We start from the raw sequence: 18,729 nt of genomic DNA on the forward strand, positions 1-18,729 counted from the left end.
TTGTGCTGCTTCTGCATGGGTTTTCATACACACATCCAAAGGGGGGCAACAATCTGCAGCCAGCAGAAATGTAGTAAACCCAAAATAACATGTGAACTTTTTCCCTCCTTAATTGTCTTCCAACTTTTCATGCTCACTAGGACCCTGAGGCAACCTCGGATCGGCCAAGTGTGGCTGGGCTGGATGGGAGGGTGGTTGTGTGGGTGGTTTTTTGGGGGGTGGGGGGGGGTAACGGAGGGGCTTGATGAGCAGAATACCCTTCTCAAGATCTTAAATAAGTGGCTGGGAGCTGGAAATTTCCGCACGTGACAAGCGACGCGCCGCTATATGAGGAAACCGGCTGAGAGCATCCAGACCATTCAGCCAGCTGCGCGCAAGACGCACACTCCAACTCCAGTAGAGTTTAAAGGGTAGCTGCACGCCGCGATCAGAGCAGACTGATAGAGAGTGAAAAGTCCAGGTTAAAGCGAGTCTAAGACATAAAGAGAACTGCAAGAAAAAAAAAGCAACCTTCCCCTCCCATTCACCACTTTTTTTTCATCCCTCCTTCTCGGACCTCCACTCTCAAGACGCCAGATCTTCCCAGTCACTCAGAGAGAGGGATGCTGCATACTGCTGAGCCGCACTTGCACTCAGACGGAACATAGAAGCGGGATTACACTTCATCTTTTCTGGAGAAGTGACCTAGAGCTGATTCTGGCTGCTTTTACGCACCGTTTCCTACTCAAGTGTTGAAAAAAAAGGGGGGGAAATCTGGACATTACCACACAGAAGAATCTCTTCTTTCTTCTTTTACGATCACAGGAAGGTGTTGATTTCGTTATTCTTATCACACCTTTGTTTTCTTCTCAAGCACGGACACTTTTTTCCCCTCTTAACTATTAACAGGAGAACCATCAGCGCGCTTTTTAAAGATGCTTCCACCCGAGGACGTGATACCGTATCGCGTCTTATCTGACGTTTGACACATTAAGGATCAGATAAAGGAAACTGGAGGAATTGGACAAAAGCAAAGTCAGAGAACTTCTTTTAAGCCAGGCTGTTTGGCTTTTTTTCTTCTTCTTTTTCTTTATTGGAATCCAAGCAAACCAGACCGCCGTCCAGATGCAGTTTCGACTATTCTCATTTGCCCTGATCGTCTTGAACTGTATGGAGTACAGCAACTGTCAGGCGCCGTCGCACCGCTGGAGGAGAAACAAGAGAGGTAATATGGAGTTCAAATCTTTGTGTTTTAGATCTATATAGAATAGAGTGACACCCTATAGATTGTCCCTGTAAAAAAGACAATTTCTGTCATAATCTGTCTGATGGAGGTTCTCCTGAGCGGTGCGCCAGCGGAAGGAAAACCAATCCAAAATGTTATAGGAGAACTCCCGATCTAGAACTCTCCAGAATTTCTCCCTCTTGGAAAACGAATGTAAAGTTCCAGGCTTCTAGCATCTCGTTAAAAATCAAAATTTTTTTTGTTTGTGTTGTCAAACGTTGACTTTTTCACGTCGCTTTACAATGTTTGAGCCAATTAATGGTGCGTAAAATTGCGCGCAGGTTTACGCGCGTTCTCCAAAATAAAGAAAACATGTTCAGTCTTTAATTGAGCAATTAAAAAAACACACCACTGGCTTAATTTATTTGATCAATATATGGTTTGGTTTCGTAATTTCCATATAAAACGTTAAATGTGTCGATCGGATGTATCCAAAATGGGTTGGAGAGGCTATAGAACCCAAAATCCAAGGTTTATGAATTGCGCATCTCCCATCCAGCTTTCCTCCTAAGCTGCTTTTAATTGATCTCATAACCACTTTGAACAGTTGGTCGAAAACCTGCATAACAATCGCTCAGCGGAGGCGCTGGAGTCGAGCCTGGGGGATCAGCCCCTCTGTAAACACCAGTCTTTACTCTGAATGAATGAGGAGACAGTCGGATTAGGAAAACTGGCCCCCTCCCCAAACTCATGTCCGTGACATAACCCATCACCGGGATCAGGGAAGCATACAGATTTGGGACAGAGGTAAAGTGACCGGATAGGGGAGGAGGAGGGGACCTGTAAATATTGAGACAATCACCAATTTAATCATATGCCAGAGGGGAACCTCCACACTCTGCGAGCCCTCCGCTGCCCATCTGCAAATAATCAGGGCAATCACTGCGGGGTACTGGCACACATGCGGTTCTCAGCTCTTCTGTGTGTTTCTTTCTCTGTGCGCTGTGTGATCTGGCGTGCAGGAGACGCCGTGTCACGGTCCGATCCGCTTTTCTTTTCTCCAAAGAGCTGTTCTGAAAGAAACCAAACGAAAAACAGTTTATGGTCAAGCCTATTTATGATTTGGAGAGTCTATCTGCGTGGGGTGTGTGAAGTAAAGGGCAGATGGAAGGAGTAGGGATGAGATCAAGAGGTTAACTTTCACAGTTGACCTCAAGAGCTTTACTTTGAGAGCAGCAATCTTAGAAAAAAAAGGGATGCTACACTTGTCAATTCACCAGTCAGGCCAAGCAGAAGGTCTCTCCAGTGAAGAAAACTAACCTACTATTTACTAAATGTGATGAATTTTTGTTGGTGTTGATCAAAAGCCAAATTCAAGCCTGACTTTAAATAACTTTGATTACACCAAATGTGTTGCTTTAATGTATAAGTATTTTTTTCTTGGATAAATGAAAAATACACCCTGGCCAACCTTGAATTTATGGTACAACATTTATTTACAGAACCGTTTCATGTTGTTGCTCAATAAAAAAAACTAAATAAACTTACTGCTGGTTAAAACACAGGCAACCTGAATAAAAGAAACTCAAAAGCAGCAACAGATCTATTGAATGTTGAGTGTTAGCTCCTGTTTAACTGGTCCTTTTGGAAGTTCTTTTGGGACACCCGGGCCAGCAGGGGGCTTTAAGGAGCAAAGTCCACAGAAATACAACCCAGATGTGTAGCTTTAGTCAAAGCAGGGACCTAGTGTGACCTCCGACCTCATTACAGAATACTATAACAGAAAGGGGGTTATTTAAATTGAGATGTTTCAACAGAATCTTGAAAGGTAGGAGTGTTGTTTAAGCCAGCAGACCAACAGTGTGCAGCAAAAGGAGGCAGAGTGCGTTGGTGCTCTATCTATATGGGTCTATGCAGCTGTCGCAGCACAGTATGATGACCTCCATTATTTTAAAGATAAAGTTTCATGTATGACATTGAATTACTTTTATTCCCAACATAAAATAAAAGCAAATATTCCAGCAATGATGACATCATTTTGGTTGCTGGTGAAGATTCTCAGTCATCCAGGTCATAGTCGTTCCAAAAAAGTAGAAAAACAAAACAAAACAATGCACTCGACTTTGTTTCCAAGCTATTAAGTTTCCAAGTCTTTAAACTTGGAAACCAAGTCCAGGGACTTGTTTTTTAACTTCTTGGAATAATTTTGGTTAAAACGATGTCGTCTAGAACATTAATCAATTCAAGTAAAAGTGTGAAAGAAAAGGGAGGGTGTAGTAGATCTCTTTCAGCCGGTTGACTGGCAGTGTGCAGCAGGGGTAATATGGAGCTACTTAATGCCGGGAACAGCTGTGTCTAAAAGGTCATTGTTTAGAAATGCTTGAATGTTCAGCCTCTAAGGTCTTCATATGCAGGATGTGTGTTGTGCACGGTGAACCGATGCAGCACGCCTCGCACTCAGGATGGGCACACTCCTCTCCCCAGGCTTGACTGTCTCAAGTTTGCAAATTACATCCTGCACAACTTATCAAATGTCTTCTTTCATTTGCATGGAGGAGAGCGTTTTGCCAGTGATATGCTTTGCTCGTGTCGCCACACTACTCTGATAGAGATGCCAGCGTAATTAGGCGGGAGGGGGGAGGTCGAGGCGTAAAATAGACAGTGTATGACTTCAGAGCAGACAAGATTGGGATCTTTCTGTGGTTTCTTGGCTGTCGTTGTCTTTCTCTCACACACACACATTGCATGGCATGACCCAACAACCCATTTGGCTGCGGTTACCATACACATTCATCTTTTTTAAATGTAAACCAGATGACGAAACATATTAAATTTACACCTCCTAAGCTCTTATCCTGCCCACTAGAAACAGGAAAGCGATGCCAATGAGCCTTACTATGATATCATAGCAAGACACAGGGGGATTACTTTTCATTTTTATTCTCAGGCTAATGATGCCACCTGCTGACTACATAAAATCAGGCTGAGTACCAGGCCGCCCTGCCTGAAGGAACAGAGGAACACAGCGGGGCCCTAAGAGGTTTAAACAGGTTATGAATAGGTAACAGCAGCAGTCATGTGTGATAAAAAAAGTTGCCATGTGAAAGAGTTAACCCTTACATGTCTACAAGGAAACCCAAGCAGGCTCTGGTGTGTTTACAGATCATATTCAGCTGTGTAATCTGTTACTCTGCTGCGTTTCCAGAGGTTTGTGAAGGACAAAAGAGACGGGATGAAACCAGGGGTTGAGGGATTGAGCCAAGAGAGACACGACAGCTTATCAGGCTGTGTGTGGTGCTTTTTGATGCAAAAAAAAAGAAGAAATGGGAGAAAGTTGTTTTCAATTAGAAGCTCACAAATCCTTACTGAGAAAAGCAAAAACATTTCCAATATTCGACTCTTAGTGATCTGATTTTGGCGAAGCGACTTGAATATGAAACAAAAAAGAAAGGCTATTGGAGTAATGCAAATATGCAGAGCAGCAGTTTATAGTACTGTTCTGGAGTTTTTATGAGAGACTTTTTAAATAATTATTGGAATGATCTCAAACAAAACAAAAATAAAGCTCAAAATATGAGAATTATATCTACAAACATTTCCAATAAAATATACACTTAATATAATAAAACAATCTGAGACATTGGCTATCTAAATTAATTAGTAAATAGCTACTAAAAAGTAGCTATTTGCCTTTGCTAAGCTGCTATATTGCTTAGTCATTAATGCAGTCATTAAGAATTGAATATCGTACCACAATAGGTGGTTTGTTCAGCATAAATCCAATAATTTTCCCTCAGATGTTGGAGCTATCTATCAGTATGAATCTTTAAACCACAGAGATCCTTTCATCAGGTGGCTCATTATGCAGAAGCCAATGATTTTTTAGTTGATGATATCTCGTAGCACATGTAAAGGACTTCAGACCCATTAGATGAGGTGATTCAAACATAATATTGAGTTAATGAATAAGGATTTTATAAGATTTTTCAAAAAAAAAATAACTACATATCTGTTTCTTTTTAGTTTTCAGGTTTTACAGACAAAGCTGAGTTTAAAGAATAACAGTGTACAACAGTTTGGTCAAGGTTAATTGACATCTGAATCCTGTACATTCCAGAGGTTTTTCTGTTTTAAACATTATTTAGATGATTGCAGTTCAGCAGCGTATGTTAATCAGCAATGCTTGTATATCAAATAGGAAAAAGCAGGGAACTTCTAAAACCCGCAGGACAGCAACCCTTGGGGACCAACTTTGGACTAACCTTACGCCACAAACTATATTGTCACAAGATCAGTTCTTAGTCTCACAACAAATCCATCTTGAAAGGACTCACCTGTCGATATTGCAATTGACTCGGTTTTAGCTAAAATAGCGACAATTTCTCATTTAAAATAGGAGCAAAGAAAAGCAATTTGTGCATATGTAGATGGGAAAGATGTCTGTGCTTTTCTTCTGACAGGAATTGGAAAAAGTTTGTTTTATCTGCTTACAAAACATTGAGATTCGCTACTACGATTGGCTGAAAGTGTATTATGGAAGGCTAGCTGGCACGTCACCCAATCACCAATGCTAACCTCAACTTTTAAACAAAGCATGCACGAGGAGAAATGGGCTCTCGCACGCGTTTAATAGTCGTTTTCTCTCTGGAGCGGGTACAGCGTTTGTGCATGTCCTTTTTTTTTTCAAAGTAGAGAGGGCAAGTCTTTTCAAAAATTCGCAAAAATCCTCAACCATACCTACTACTATAATATTACTATACTACTACTCTTCAAAACAAGAGTTGGAAACATCCATCCAGATTTTCAAGCTTTGAATCACTCACCTCCATAACAGCATCTGGGACTCAATCAGCAGCTGGATCCCACTTTGTGAGACAGACTTCCCTTGAAATATTGTAAAATGTTAATGTTATAAGATCTCGGGGTACAAAGTCTTGTGGCATCCATTACTTTCGGTTAGAGTGACAACCTGACAAAAAGTGAAGTGGTGTTTTTCACCATTTTAATATTAGCCGGTTACTTCTTTTTCAGTATCCTTTCAAGTAGACGATTTGTGGTGCACTCCCTCCAACACTAGCCTCGTCAGACCATCCTGATCTCGCCAGCTTTCAAGATTTCACTCGCTAATCAGTCTGGAGACTCTCTGTTAGAGAATATTTGGAGCCGTTCACCAAACGAACGTCCAATCAGCGTTGGCTTTGAGGCGGGTTGAGGTGTGACGCAACGAGAAGCGCGACAGTTCAGTCTAAAGAACATGGCAGCTTCGGCCGATGAAACTAGCGTTAGCGTGGCTATCGAGCAAGTTTTATCGGAATTACAGAGTATTTCTTCACTGAAAGAAGAGCAAAACACTGCTCTGGAGGCTTTTCTCAGAGGAAAAGATGTTTTTGCTCTTCTCCCGACTGGTTTCGGCAAGAGTTTGATCTTGTGGTTGTGTTTTCGTCGTCGCTCTGTTAGTACGTCATATGCTTCGTTGATCTGATTGGTTTATTTGGGCCATATATCACCAACATAGGCCAATCAGCTAACCAGTATTTTCGCCCCTTCCCAAAACTCCAACACCTCTCTCTTGTGAGAATTTGAGCATCCTGTGAAAATAATCATGCAACGGTTATGCTTACAGATTTAAAACTTGTGATTTTCATAACTCATCATCATGCTTTAAGGATTTAAGTTGCTTTAAGTCAGTAGAAGTCTGCTTTGGTCTGTTCCCTTCTCAGACTATGAGCAATAGCTTAACTGCTAATAACCTTTACCAGAACCTCACTGTAAAAACCCTGAGCTATCACTTTAGGTTACCCAGACACCTTGTCCTCTCTTTATTAGCCCAGGAAATCAGGTCTATGTGCTGAAAGCTTAAACCAACTCCCAGGTTTGTGGGAGTAAGTGTTAATGTTGGAACCCAACACTTCAACGCAATATTCTACGTTGATTAAGTGCCTGAGGTGGACGGAGAGGAAACGCTCCAAGAAGCTGCTGTGAGACGGACGTCGCCGTTTTTGCCTTTCGGAAAAAGTGAAAAAGTTTCACCAATGGCCCATTTCAAGAAAAATCCCCCCTTACATGATACACACTCTAATCCAGGTGTTTACAGCGCCTGTGTCCTGACAATTTGAGCTTCATCCAGCAATAAAACTGTGACACTGCTCCTTTTATTTATACAGAAATGTTGGATTTCTGACGGAGAAGGATGTTGGTCTTCTTTTTTTTTACTGTTTCTTTTTTAAAGGAATGACAAAGCATATTTAAGTAGATCAGCTGGTAATGGCTGAAAGCGAACAGCATCACCTGAGAGGGATTACAGTGAGCTGAACCTTGACCTGAGCTCAGGCATCAAAACAGAGCTCTGTCTTTTTTCTCCCAGGGCTCATCAGCCAAGCTTCCATGAGTGAATGTGTGTGGGAGGGGGGAGAAAAAGTTTAGGAACAGGTGGATTTTCTCAGGGAACCACAGAAAATAACCTTTAATGCTTTAAGGAACCATTAAAGGTCTCTGTAGTTGGGATCCTCACTGCCATTAAGAACAGTCAGTCATTTATGTATTTAGAAATGACACTTTACTTCCTCACCCTGTAAAAAAAAAAAAGGAAAACAAACAAATTTGAAAAAGACTAGCTCCTTGTTTGAGCTTTGTATCCAGCTCCTGGTCTGAGGCACGGTGGTATCAGATGAAGCCTGAGAAAGGCTCCTATGTGCAGCTGTGACACAGTAAAATGGTGAAAACAATAGATAACATAAAAATTTAAAAAATATGTCTCTGGATATAGTTCTAAAAAAAAAAGATAGAAAAATTTCTTTGCAATGATTAGTATCAGTGCCTGGTAAACAAATTTACACCTTATGAGCTCTTTCACATTCGTCAAGTCTCATCCCCTAACATATTTTATTTGTGATTTGTGTTATCTTTGTCCTAGCAAAGCTAGCACATAATTGTAAAGTGAAATTGAGATTTGCAGTTTTATATCATAATATTAACTGAAGCTGTACTATGTGTGGTGCCCATTAATAAGTACTCAATACCTTTCAGAAACACTTTCACTGCAAACTTTTTCGTCTACCAGTTTTGCACATCCAGGCTGTTTTTTTATTTGTTTATATCTTACGCACAGTCAGGTAGTATCAAAGTGTGTGCAAAAAACGCTAAAACATTTTCAGGTTATTCCTCAGTTGGACCTGAACGTCACAGTCCTGCTGCAAAGGCAATCAATCCTACTTACCATCTAAAATCAGCAGATCCAAAAGCATTTAAAGTCGTAAGGAAATCATATTTAAATGTCAAATCGTTCTGGCTTAAACGTGTATATAAATTTACTCTTTATCAGACTATATTGTTCCAGAACTTAGAAAATTTCTATTTAAAAAAAAAAAATCCTGTGTTAAAATCATAATAACATAAAACAAAATAAAATAATAAAAGGCCAGTTAGTTAAACATCAGCCTGAACACCTAAATTCGGCCAATCATATATCAACAATCATCTGTCAATCAAATTTTTTTCGGTCATAGGATCTGGATTCATATGTCGCAGCTAATATACGCAACGGTTGAAATAATAATCATTTCCTTTTCCATTGAGTTCCGTCCCAGTGTTCACGGGGATGGACGTGTCTTCAGCTAACAGAACTGGCAGCGTTGCGAGGCAAGGGCTCAAACATGTACGGCTGAAAGCCTTCTACACCAAACCAAGCTTCTGCCGCCCTGGCGTCCTCTTCCACAACATATCCGTCCCCACTTTTCTCCACTAAATAAAATATGTAAGAGAAAAGAGACTCTTCCATGACCTCCAACACAAAACTCTCCTCCTCTTGCATGTTTCCTCTGTCCATAGCGTTCCTGGACAGTGTCGTTTCTAAGTCACCAATATAGTGCTACTTGGTTCCGATGTAATTTCCCATGGGAACCTACTGTCACTAAATTGCTAACTGGTTAGCAAGATGCTCGCAAGACAACCAAACTTGCTTGCGAACCTTCCGCCACAACATTAACGCCCCCTTGATAAACGACCAATCACATTCACTTTATTCACTCATGTAAAGTCGGGCACTACTCCGGAGAATTCGGAAATGCAACGGTTGGAACAGCCGTTTCCCTACGACTTTAAGTTAACAATGGCTCTTCTCCTGCCACTTAAATAAAGGTCAGATTTATGAAATGGACTATTTGTGGATGTGGATCTTAGGAGCTCGTCCATGGGCATCCTGGCTTTTCTGATTAAAGTTTTCCTTTAAGTTCAAGTGGAAGACCATGTCTGTGCAAACTTGCTGTTTTGATGACAGATGTGTTCTGAATCCGTCAAATCTTGGGATATGGTTTCAAAGCTTACACAGATAGCCCTTTATTTACTAATTAAGCAACATTTTTATTGTTCTGTTACCTCACAATAATCACAATATAGTGAAATTTGTGGATTGAAGATGAGAAATTGTGAAGTTCAAACACTACAGAAAGGGCACTCTGTGCTGCTATATCATTTATCCTGATCTATCAAGTTGCTGGATTCTCCTAGTCCTGTTTTGGAGCCTTTTTTTATTTTTTTCAAAGGGGACTCTCTCTTCCACTCTCAGTCGCTGTCATCAGAGGAAACCCAACGCTGGCAAAGCCGAGTGCCAAACACATGTTCTTGATTCCAGACTACATTTTACCACGCAGTAAAAGCTCATTTTGTTCTGAAATGAGAAATGAAATGAAGTTATTGTATCAAATCCTATAACACATCCCATATTTCCTAACGGAGGCTTGGAAACTCCTCAGCAGCAGACAAAAACTGCAGTATTCTTCCACGAGTGTGAGGGTGATTTCGCTACCCTCACCTATGCCTATTTCCTAAGTTGCATACTCCCCCGCAGCAATAACACCTTAATACGTTTCCTTATAAAGCTTCTTAATATGACCAGCCAATTTGGGCTGATTCTCTCAAGTTTATTGCGCCATAAATGTTCTAATGTTGGGAATCATTTCTGAGTGCCACACATAAATGGGCAACACAAAGGGTGCCTTTTTTTTTCCTTTTTCTTTGAATGACTCATACAAGGGCTTCACAGGTAGGAGAGCTGCCCAGAGCCGGAGATGCCCTCAGGCTCGCAACGAAATGCACTTCCTCTCCAATTACTAATATAGCTCTCTTAAAGTATCCAGTGAAGACTGTTTAGACTTAATGGTGTGAACACAATAGGTACCCATTGTGCTGTTGTCCTGGAATAATCCAATTATAGGCGTTGTTAAAATAAACCATTTCCACTTTACCCATTATAAAAGGGAGCAACTGTATTAAGGCTAAAAGTTGGACAGTTTCAGGAAGGTGGATATTTTGGGGGACGTTAATGTGATCTTTTTCCACTCACAGTAGCTGTTAATGTTTCGAGTTAAGTCAATATGGTTGTGGATGGTGAATGTTGGATTTATAGGCTATGATTGGCTGTCAGCAACTATTGAAAACCTACTGATTAACTGCAACGGTCTGCAGAAGTACGTAAAAAATCTCATTTAGAAATGAAGTCAGCAAAATATCCAGATAACAAAAATATTTTGTGTAATTTTCTCCTCTAAGAAACAAAAAAAAAATTTTTTGGTTCCCGTTAATTAAATATGTTCCATAAAATGATAAAGAAATAAATGCATAAAACAAACCTAGAAAAAACCCCAATCAAATTACAGTGTAGTTGTTATTTAAAGGAGAGGTTAAAGGAAGTATTATGCTGGGCAGCAAAATGTCTCCCAGAGAGATCCAGGGTAGATTGCCATGGTTGAGTGCAGGTGATGGTTTTTAAGTTTTAGGTCTACAGATCCGGACCCACCTCCTGGCTAATCTGGACACAACCTAATTCAAAACATTTACAAATTACTGCATGTTGTCTAACGGCAGTGTCTAATTTCACTTGCGCCGCTTCTCCTGTTAATACGGTAAAGCCCTCCGGAGCTACACCAGGCTATGCGTGATACAAATTAGCCAATGAGCTGCTGTCAGTCTGGGTTGCTGCTGCTGCTACTTTTAGACACAGGAGGCAAACCTGTGGCAAGCCGGGCGATGGAAAAGACGGAGAAGATTATGAGAAAAAGTAAAAGAAAGTACAGACAGCTGGAAGAACTGCTGTGAACTGGTGACAGAAAAGTGAAATGGCACACTCAAAGATGACCCTGCACAATTTCAGTATGTTTGGCTCAACCTGCTGCTGTGAAGCAGGATTCTCCACCATAACCAGAATCAAAAATAAATATGGATCCAGGCTCAAAATGAGCATCTTAATGTGCTTGAGAATGGCTTTGTCTCCATTCAAACCCGGTTTTAAAGCCTTGCAGGGCAGCCTAAAGCCCACTGCTCTCATTAAGCCAGAAAAAAGAAGGAAAAAAAAAACAGTCAGTTCAGGTGTTTTGTAAAAAAAGGTAAGTCAAGCATTTGCCTATGTACCAAATTGAAAGATTTTTGTTCTCTACTTCAAAACCAATTTTGATTTTAATATGGAAAATGTTCTACTTTTTCTTAAAAAATTTAATGCATAACATGGATGCAAAAACACCTCATTTTACTTCAATGTTAAATGCTGTTTAAAGTTATGGAATATAACAAAAAATGTCTCCGGACCTTTACAAGGGGGGCAGTCTCCCGCCCCTGCCCCCCTCTAGATCTGCTCCTGATGTTCACCTTCAGGTGAGCTGCAGTCACTTCCCCCATTGATAGTTGGACTCAGAAGTGATCATTTTTATATTGGGATTTTAATAATATTTTTATCTTTATCATAGGCCTGCTTACTTTTTACTTTTTTTTCTCGAACATATACCTGCATAGGATAGTGATCCTAGACTATATATATATTTTATATAGATAACAGGAAAATATTTTCAAGCAAAAAAAAACTTCAAATAGTCAAATTCCTAATGCATTAAATGTGATTGTTCTGTTTTTGCACTTTTAATTTTACAGTTGCTCATAACATGTAGCTATATTGACATGAATGAACAATAATAAAAAAATCCGTCAACAAATGAATATCTTTAGCTGTTGGGTTTGTAGCTATTTTAAAATCGTCTTCCTCACAACATTGTGGCTGAATCGTCCCTTTTCCTTTGGAAGGTTCCAGACTGGCTAAAATAACCCGTCAGCATCTAAGCAGCTGTGTTTATTAGAAATCTTTGATTTCTCTTAATAATAAGCACGAGAACTTCAAAGTTTCCTTTGAAAGAGCAGACTATCCTTTATGAAGGGAAAGGACAAGATTCCATCCAACAATTTCTTGCGGCTGCAACACTTAGCCTCTGTGAAACAATGCGGTAGGAACCCATTAGGAAAAGTCCTTAATGAGATTTCTGTGGGATATTTCTTGAACAGCTGAAGTTTTACTTTTGCAGACCAACATTCCAAATTAGTGGAGATATGTCTGTATTCTTTATGCTCTACAATTTTCTTTTCCTAAGTCTGTATTAATTTACCATCTTTCCTTAAACTTCTAGGGCTTTCCCAAAAAGTTGGAGTTCTAAAGAAAAAAAGAAATGAAAAACAACAAAGCGGTCAAGTTTTAAACTTTTATATTAAACAGACAACTTGAAACATAAATCTCTTCATTATTATTTATATTGTGACTGATTGCACACCAGTTTAAGCTGCACTAATCCACTTATCAAAGAAACTCAGGGATAAATTGTCAAAGATTGGATGGAAAATTAGAAAAGAGCAGAAATTATAAAAAAAAAAAAACTGTTCATATTTTTGCAGACTAGTTTTTAAAGTGTATTATTTCACACTTCCCTTAATTGGTTTGTTCTTCTGCCCGCTTATTGAATACTAAAACTTTTAAAAGGGAAAATGCACAGGAACACTGCTTATCCAGCTCTTCAAACGGCTGTAGCAAGGAGAGGGTTGTAGATCACTGCCCTTGTGCTCACCCCTTAACACACGACAGATGGACAAGACTCCCTGTTCACCCTGGTCCTGATTTTATTGGATCTCTAATTATGCTTATGCCACATCAAATAGCTCAGCATGCTATGCCTTTGGAATAGAGAGGAAGTAAGTTGGCCAGATGCAATAAAGCATTTCTCTGGTCGGCTCAACTACAATTTACAGCCCTGAGTAAAGACATTCAAAAGGAAAGGTAAAAGTGCTGCCATCTCTCCTACTGAATGTTGACCAAGTGATGCACTCAGTCTGTCCACAAATATATTGCTGTGATAAAGTGTTAAATTAATTGCAAATAGGTAATCAAAGTATATTGTGTGTGTTCATATGCAAATATTTAACATTAAAGTCATTAGCGATATATCAAGGTCCAGATGTGTTTCTGTCTTTGGTAGATTTGGTCTCCAAAAGACAAGCAGCTGTAAAAGCATTATTATTTTTATAATTAAATTATACATCAAAACGTGTTGCCGTATGGCATGAAATCCCAAAGATGAATCTTCTGGTTCAAATGTAGCAGAAGTTGAAATTGTTGAATAACTATGACTAGTTTTGGAAGGCCCTGTGAGCTAAACCTGTTATGCTTTGGATCATTTTGGAGTTGACTCTGGCAATCAGGCGTCCTTTGAGAACGCAAGGGCTAAAAAAATACTTTGCATGAGAAAGTAGGTAAATATTTGTTAATGTGATTCATAGAGCTGGAGAAATGCAGAGGTTGGTCTCAGTCTCTCAGTTCTCTGGCCTTATGGCTTCCTGCGGAGCACAGAAGCACCCAGTGTGTTTCTAATCAGCAGCAAGGCTGGGAGTCATTAGTGGGCCTTGATGCTGAGCTCATTGTCTCCCTGACTCCTTCTGCAAAGGGAGGACACAGCAGAGAGGAGGGGAGAATAAAGTGAGGGCAACATAACATGTAAATTTCTGTGGTTAGAGAGAAAGGAGCTGGATGCCCAACGAGCTGTGTTTTATTAGAGAATCAGCTTAATAAGAAGGTCTTGTAATGGAAGGTGCGCTGTACATCTGGAATAACAAAGAAATGTATTCTCATGTGGGTTTTTCAGATTTATTCTGATTGGCCATTATTCAGCTTCATGTGGCTTGTAGCGTCCTCACAGATGATGCATCATATCTGTTGTTAATTTGCACCGAGCTAAATGGCTCACACTTGGGTTGTCAAGCTGTGAATCGTCTCACTTTGTTCTTCCTCTGCTTTTTCTTTTCCTCTGACTTGTAAAGTAGTTATTTACAATAAAAAAAAAATCATTTATGTGTTACCTGCTTTTTTTCTGATCACATTGAATAATCAATTTCTAATGTCAATGATGAAATGCCCTCCTGTTTTTGTATCCCATTGCTTTTTAGCCATGGTTGCCTTGACCTCTCACCCTGTATTCCCTTTGGCAACAGTCTGTTATTGTTTATTGACTTTTATTTGATGTTGTTTGCCACAGGGGGGCAGCACAACAAGCTGTTAAAATAGTGTGATTCTATACATGAGGGTAATTTGCTGAATCTAAAACATATGTTGGGATAAAAAAAAAAAATACCATTATTAAATCATATGGACCAAAGGTTCTTGGAATATGGGTTCTTGATTTCCATCTCTCCATCTGTTTACTGGTTTCTCCTTATGTTGTGGTAACAGCTTCCTTCAGGTGCTAATTGTATTTTTTCCTCTTGCTCAAACAAATTTAGATTGTAGTTTTGGTTCTAGGAAGGTTTAGATCTACGTTGTTGATGAAGGGTAAGAAAAAAAAAAAAAGTAGGGCTATTTAAATCTGCTGGTTTTTAAAAAGCTGATAAGGGCAGCGACAAAAAGAGGCTGCATGAGCACTGTAAAAAACAAACAAAAAAAACGATTGATTAATTTGCTGGCTATGGCCTAATCAAGATTTTTATTGCTTTAATGCATGTTTGATCAGTTTGACCTATGTGGAAAATAAAAAACCCTGCTTGATGCTTAAAAAAGAAAGAAATACAAAAGGAATTTATTGTTTTGCAAGGGGGACATTTTGGTGCAACAGCAGCAAGGTGACAAGACTCCTAAATAAGAAGATTCACATAAATATAAAGTGTGCAAGTGTTTAAGAACAGAATAAAGAATAAACTACTGTAAAATAAGGTAAAAAAATGATTAAAAGTGCTGTGCGGTTATTTAAAAGATTTACTGAATGTACACCTGGTGAAGATTAATTTATAAAGACTTAAAAAATAACTGACATTGAGCATTTATTGAGTTTATTAGAACAAATGTTTGTAATAAAATCTTGCAGCTGCTGGGAGGAAGGATCTGGGATAACGCTCGTTTGTGCATTTAAGATGCTGCAGGCTCTGTTCAAAACAACACTGTGCCAACTGTCTCCATAGCGCTCCATAGTGTTGTCTATAATTACGGTATTAGGGAATCTATCTCTATAAAATTTGACAAAATCACATTTGTATAAACTGGAATTGTTTCTATAGCTATGTATCATGCAATGACCCATTAAGAGGATAAAAAAGAAAGCAGGTGTAACTGATCTTTTCCAGTCTAAGTATATAGCATGTTTAGCACACTTTAGGCTAAAGTAGAGAACATATGCAAATCACAATGCTCTTCATGCAACATTTGTGTTTTGCTGGGACATATGCAAACTAAAGTTTAAGGATTTGTCTCATACACAAAGCATTTGCAAAGAATGATTTGTACCCTACACTGCTCTTCTAATTGCAGCCCTCTGAGCTTAGGCTTACTGTCCACATTAAAACTGACCTATCCATTCTCTATGTTAATTAGAACCAGAGTAAAGGAATGGCTGCAATAGTGCACATGTGGATTGAATTAAATGTTTAGTATCTATTGAAAGTCGTTTGTATTTGCTCTAAAGAAAAAAAAAAGAAGAAACAAATCAGCTGTCTGCCGGTTCAAGTCTTCTATTGTCACAAATGATGGCTGTAATCTGAAATCAAATTGTTTGGGCAGATCGACGGCTTGTTTTCTCTGCAGGATACAAACCTTGTGATTATTTAGCATTTCAGCATAATATTTCATATCCAGAGGTTAAAAAAGGAGAAACTAAATAAATTAACCCTGTAAATAAGACCTGTCCACATTGCGGTTTGTGGGTAGTTTTGCAGAACACTCTGTTCTCGCCAAGAGTTGTGCTGAGAACAAGAGGGAAAAGCATTATGAGAAAAAGAAACCAATAAACGTGCATGTTTATTAACTTAAAGTAATCTAGAAGGATTTAAATAATCATCTCACTACTTAAATATCTTTATTTACTACAAGCAATATAAGCATCATCAGATACATTTTTTTCTTAATTTTTATTTGTTTTTTTATTGTGAAAGGATCTATTGAAACGAATTAATCACTTCATTTCAAATAACAATCTGTACTTGTGCAACAACCATAATTCTTCTTTTAGTGGATTGAAAAAACCCTCAATTTGATTTTCTTTCTGATACAGCTAAAACATTTTCGAGGAACTTTAATAATAATTTAACTTTATTAATCTCACAATGGAGGAATTCATTCTCAGCAGTGTGGGGTTAAGGGCGTTGCTCAGGAACCTGGAGTGCAGGCTGTGGGGATCGAACGGGGTACTTGCAACCTTCTCAGAGCACAAAGGCACGGCTCTAACCACTAGGCCAACACTCCCCAATGAAGCTGTCAAGAGCGAAACAATATTTCATCTGTTTAGACGTGGAGCTCACTGCAACCAGTTTAATGCTGGCCTTACTTGAGGAGAGGATCATCTTTAGCGCCAATGAACCATGGACCATGGGGGCTGTGCTGGGCCCTGGTGGCCTCTATCTAGCAATACCAGGGGCTAGCTTAATGGGGGTGATGGTAATGTGTTCTCCCTACCTTGGTTCTTTCAAGTTGTGGATAGCATGGTGAGCTGGTGTCTGCTTGGGATGTTTGGGCCCCTGGAAGGCCTCCCCTGATTGGTGCTGGGAAGTCTTGCTGTTGGGGGTTGGTAAAGACCCTGAGCTGCTAGGGTGCCTGGTAGCCAGGCTTTGCCTACATGACTGAGGATGGCTGTTTGGACAGGAGGGGAGGGCTGGAGACCATGCGTCTCAATCTGGGGCTGTTTGGCTTGGAGGAGGCTGCTCCTGTGTCTCGCTGACAGTCTAAAACTGTGCTGGCTGCCTTGTCTCTGTCTGCCTGGGAAGGCTATGGCACTGGCAGACACACCATAACTTGAAACTATTCACACCAGAACTTAAAACTAGAAGTTTGAGTGATGTAATCTCTGCAGTGATAACATTTCGGTTTCTCCATTGTCCTAAATCTCTCAGATGGCCACCGTGGCTACTGATGCATCAATACCAATGACGGTGGGATTATGTTGCATTGTACTTTGTAATTATAGACAGGATTTAACATATTATCTTATAAACACTGAAAGTAGTTTGTGACCGACTGACCAAATATTATATAATAACTGCTAAGATGATCAAAGTAAGGAAGTTTAGTGATATGAGAGGGAACGATCTTGAATCGGAATTCCGGGTACAGAGGTCTTCCTGCCGCACTCTAAGAGAGCTAAGAGATGTGTAGATTGATGAATATTTGCTTTAGAAAGATTCAAGATGCACGATCCTGTTTTTTTCTAATCCAATCTGATACGATACCTGGGCTGAGAGTATTGACTGATATCCGATTCTGACCCGATTCATCAAAAGAATGAACCATATATCTTACCATACAAGTGAAGGCTTTTGCCTTGACATCCATCCATCCATCCATCCATCCATCCATCCATCCATCCATCCATCCATCCATCCATCCATCCATCCATCCATCCATCCATCCATCCATCCATCCATCCATCCATCCATCCATCCATCTTCCAACATGCTTAATCCAGAGTGGGTCGCGAGGGGGTGCTAGTGCCTATCTCGAGCTGTCAATGGGCGAGAGGCGGGGTACACCCTGGACAGGTCGCCAGTCCATCGCAGGACAAGCCTTGACATATATACTGTTAAAAAAGGGAACAAATTAACACAGGAGCAAAAGGAAAGAACTATTCCATGTTAAGTGCACTGGTATCCGATACCAAATATCAAATCACTGATATCCGATCCTGCTAATTAGTTTCATTGGAGGTAATATCCGCTGGTTATACTCCCGCAGCAGTGTGTCACAGTAGCTTGTTGCAGGTATGATGCAGATATTTTTAATTTATGCCCAATTTTAAAGTGTGGTCTGTGGTATGTTATTCCACGCAACAGTGCAAGAAGGACTATCATGATCTAGCTTTGGGTCTAGATACGGCTGAGGCGGTGAGGTAGTGGGAAGTTTGTGCGACAGCACAGGGATATGAGGGTGAAAAAGAGCGGGGATCCAGGTGGAAAAACGGTCCCAGCGTTCTCGCGCGCCTCTTTCTTCTAGCTGGTCCATCTTTATGAGTCGTTTTCCACAATGGCGGTCATACAAACAATACAAGCCGGTAATGTACAAAACAGGAAATATGCATAGTGTAGAGAGGGTGTAGAATTGACCAATCAGAGGCCTCCTTTCCCTCCTTCCAGCAAAGTTATCTGCGGCACTGTATTTTGGAGAATTTTTGAGAGTTTCACGAGAGTATCTGCGGAAGGGGGTGGGGGACCTGCATTAACTGCGACACACGCAGATGACCTGGTTTCTG

At 40.0% G+C, this 18,729-nt stretch overlaps 1 protein-coding gene across 1 annotated transcript in view; it reads left to right on the top strand.

Annotated features, from left to right (window-relative positions):
- Positions 1–263: 263 nt before the first annotated feature.
- rspo2 (R-spondin 2) overlaps positions 264–18,729 on the top strand; it is a 91,304-nt gene continuing 72,838 nt past the window's right edge. Inside the window, exon 1 of the mRNA XM_038288825.1 lies at positions 264–1,204. Coding sequence (XP_038144753.1) covers positions 1,105–1,204 — 100 coding nt within the window. The 5' untranslated portion in view covers positions 264–1,104. The remainder of the gene's footprint in view (positions 1,205–18,729) is intronic.

The sequence above is a fragment of the Cyprinodon tularosa genome, unplaced genomic scaffold (genome assembly GCF_016077235.1).
Source record: "Cyprinodon tularosa strain WSP-4 unplaced genomic scaffold, ASM1607723v1 ctg107, whole genome shotgun sequence".
Lineage (NCBI taxonomy): Eukaryota > Metazoa > Chordata > Actinopteri > Cyprinodontiformes > Cyprinodontidae > Cyprinodon > Cyprinodon tularosa.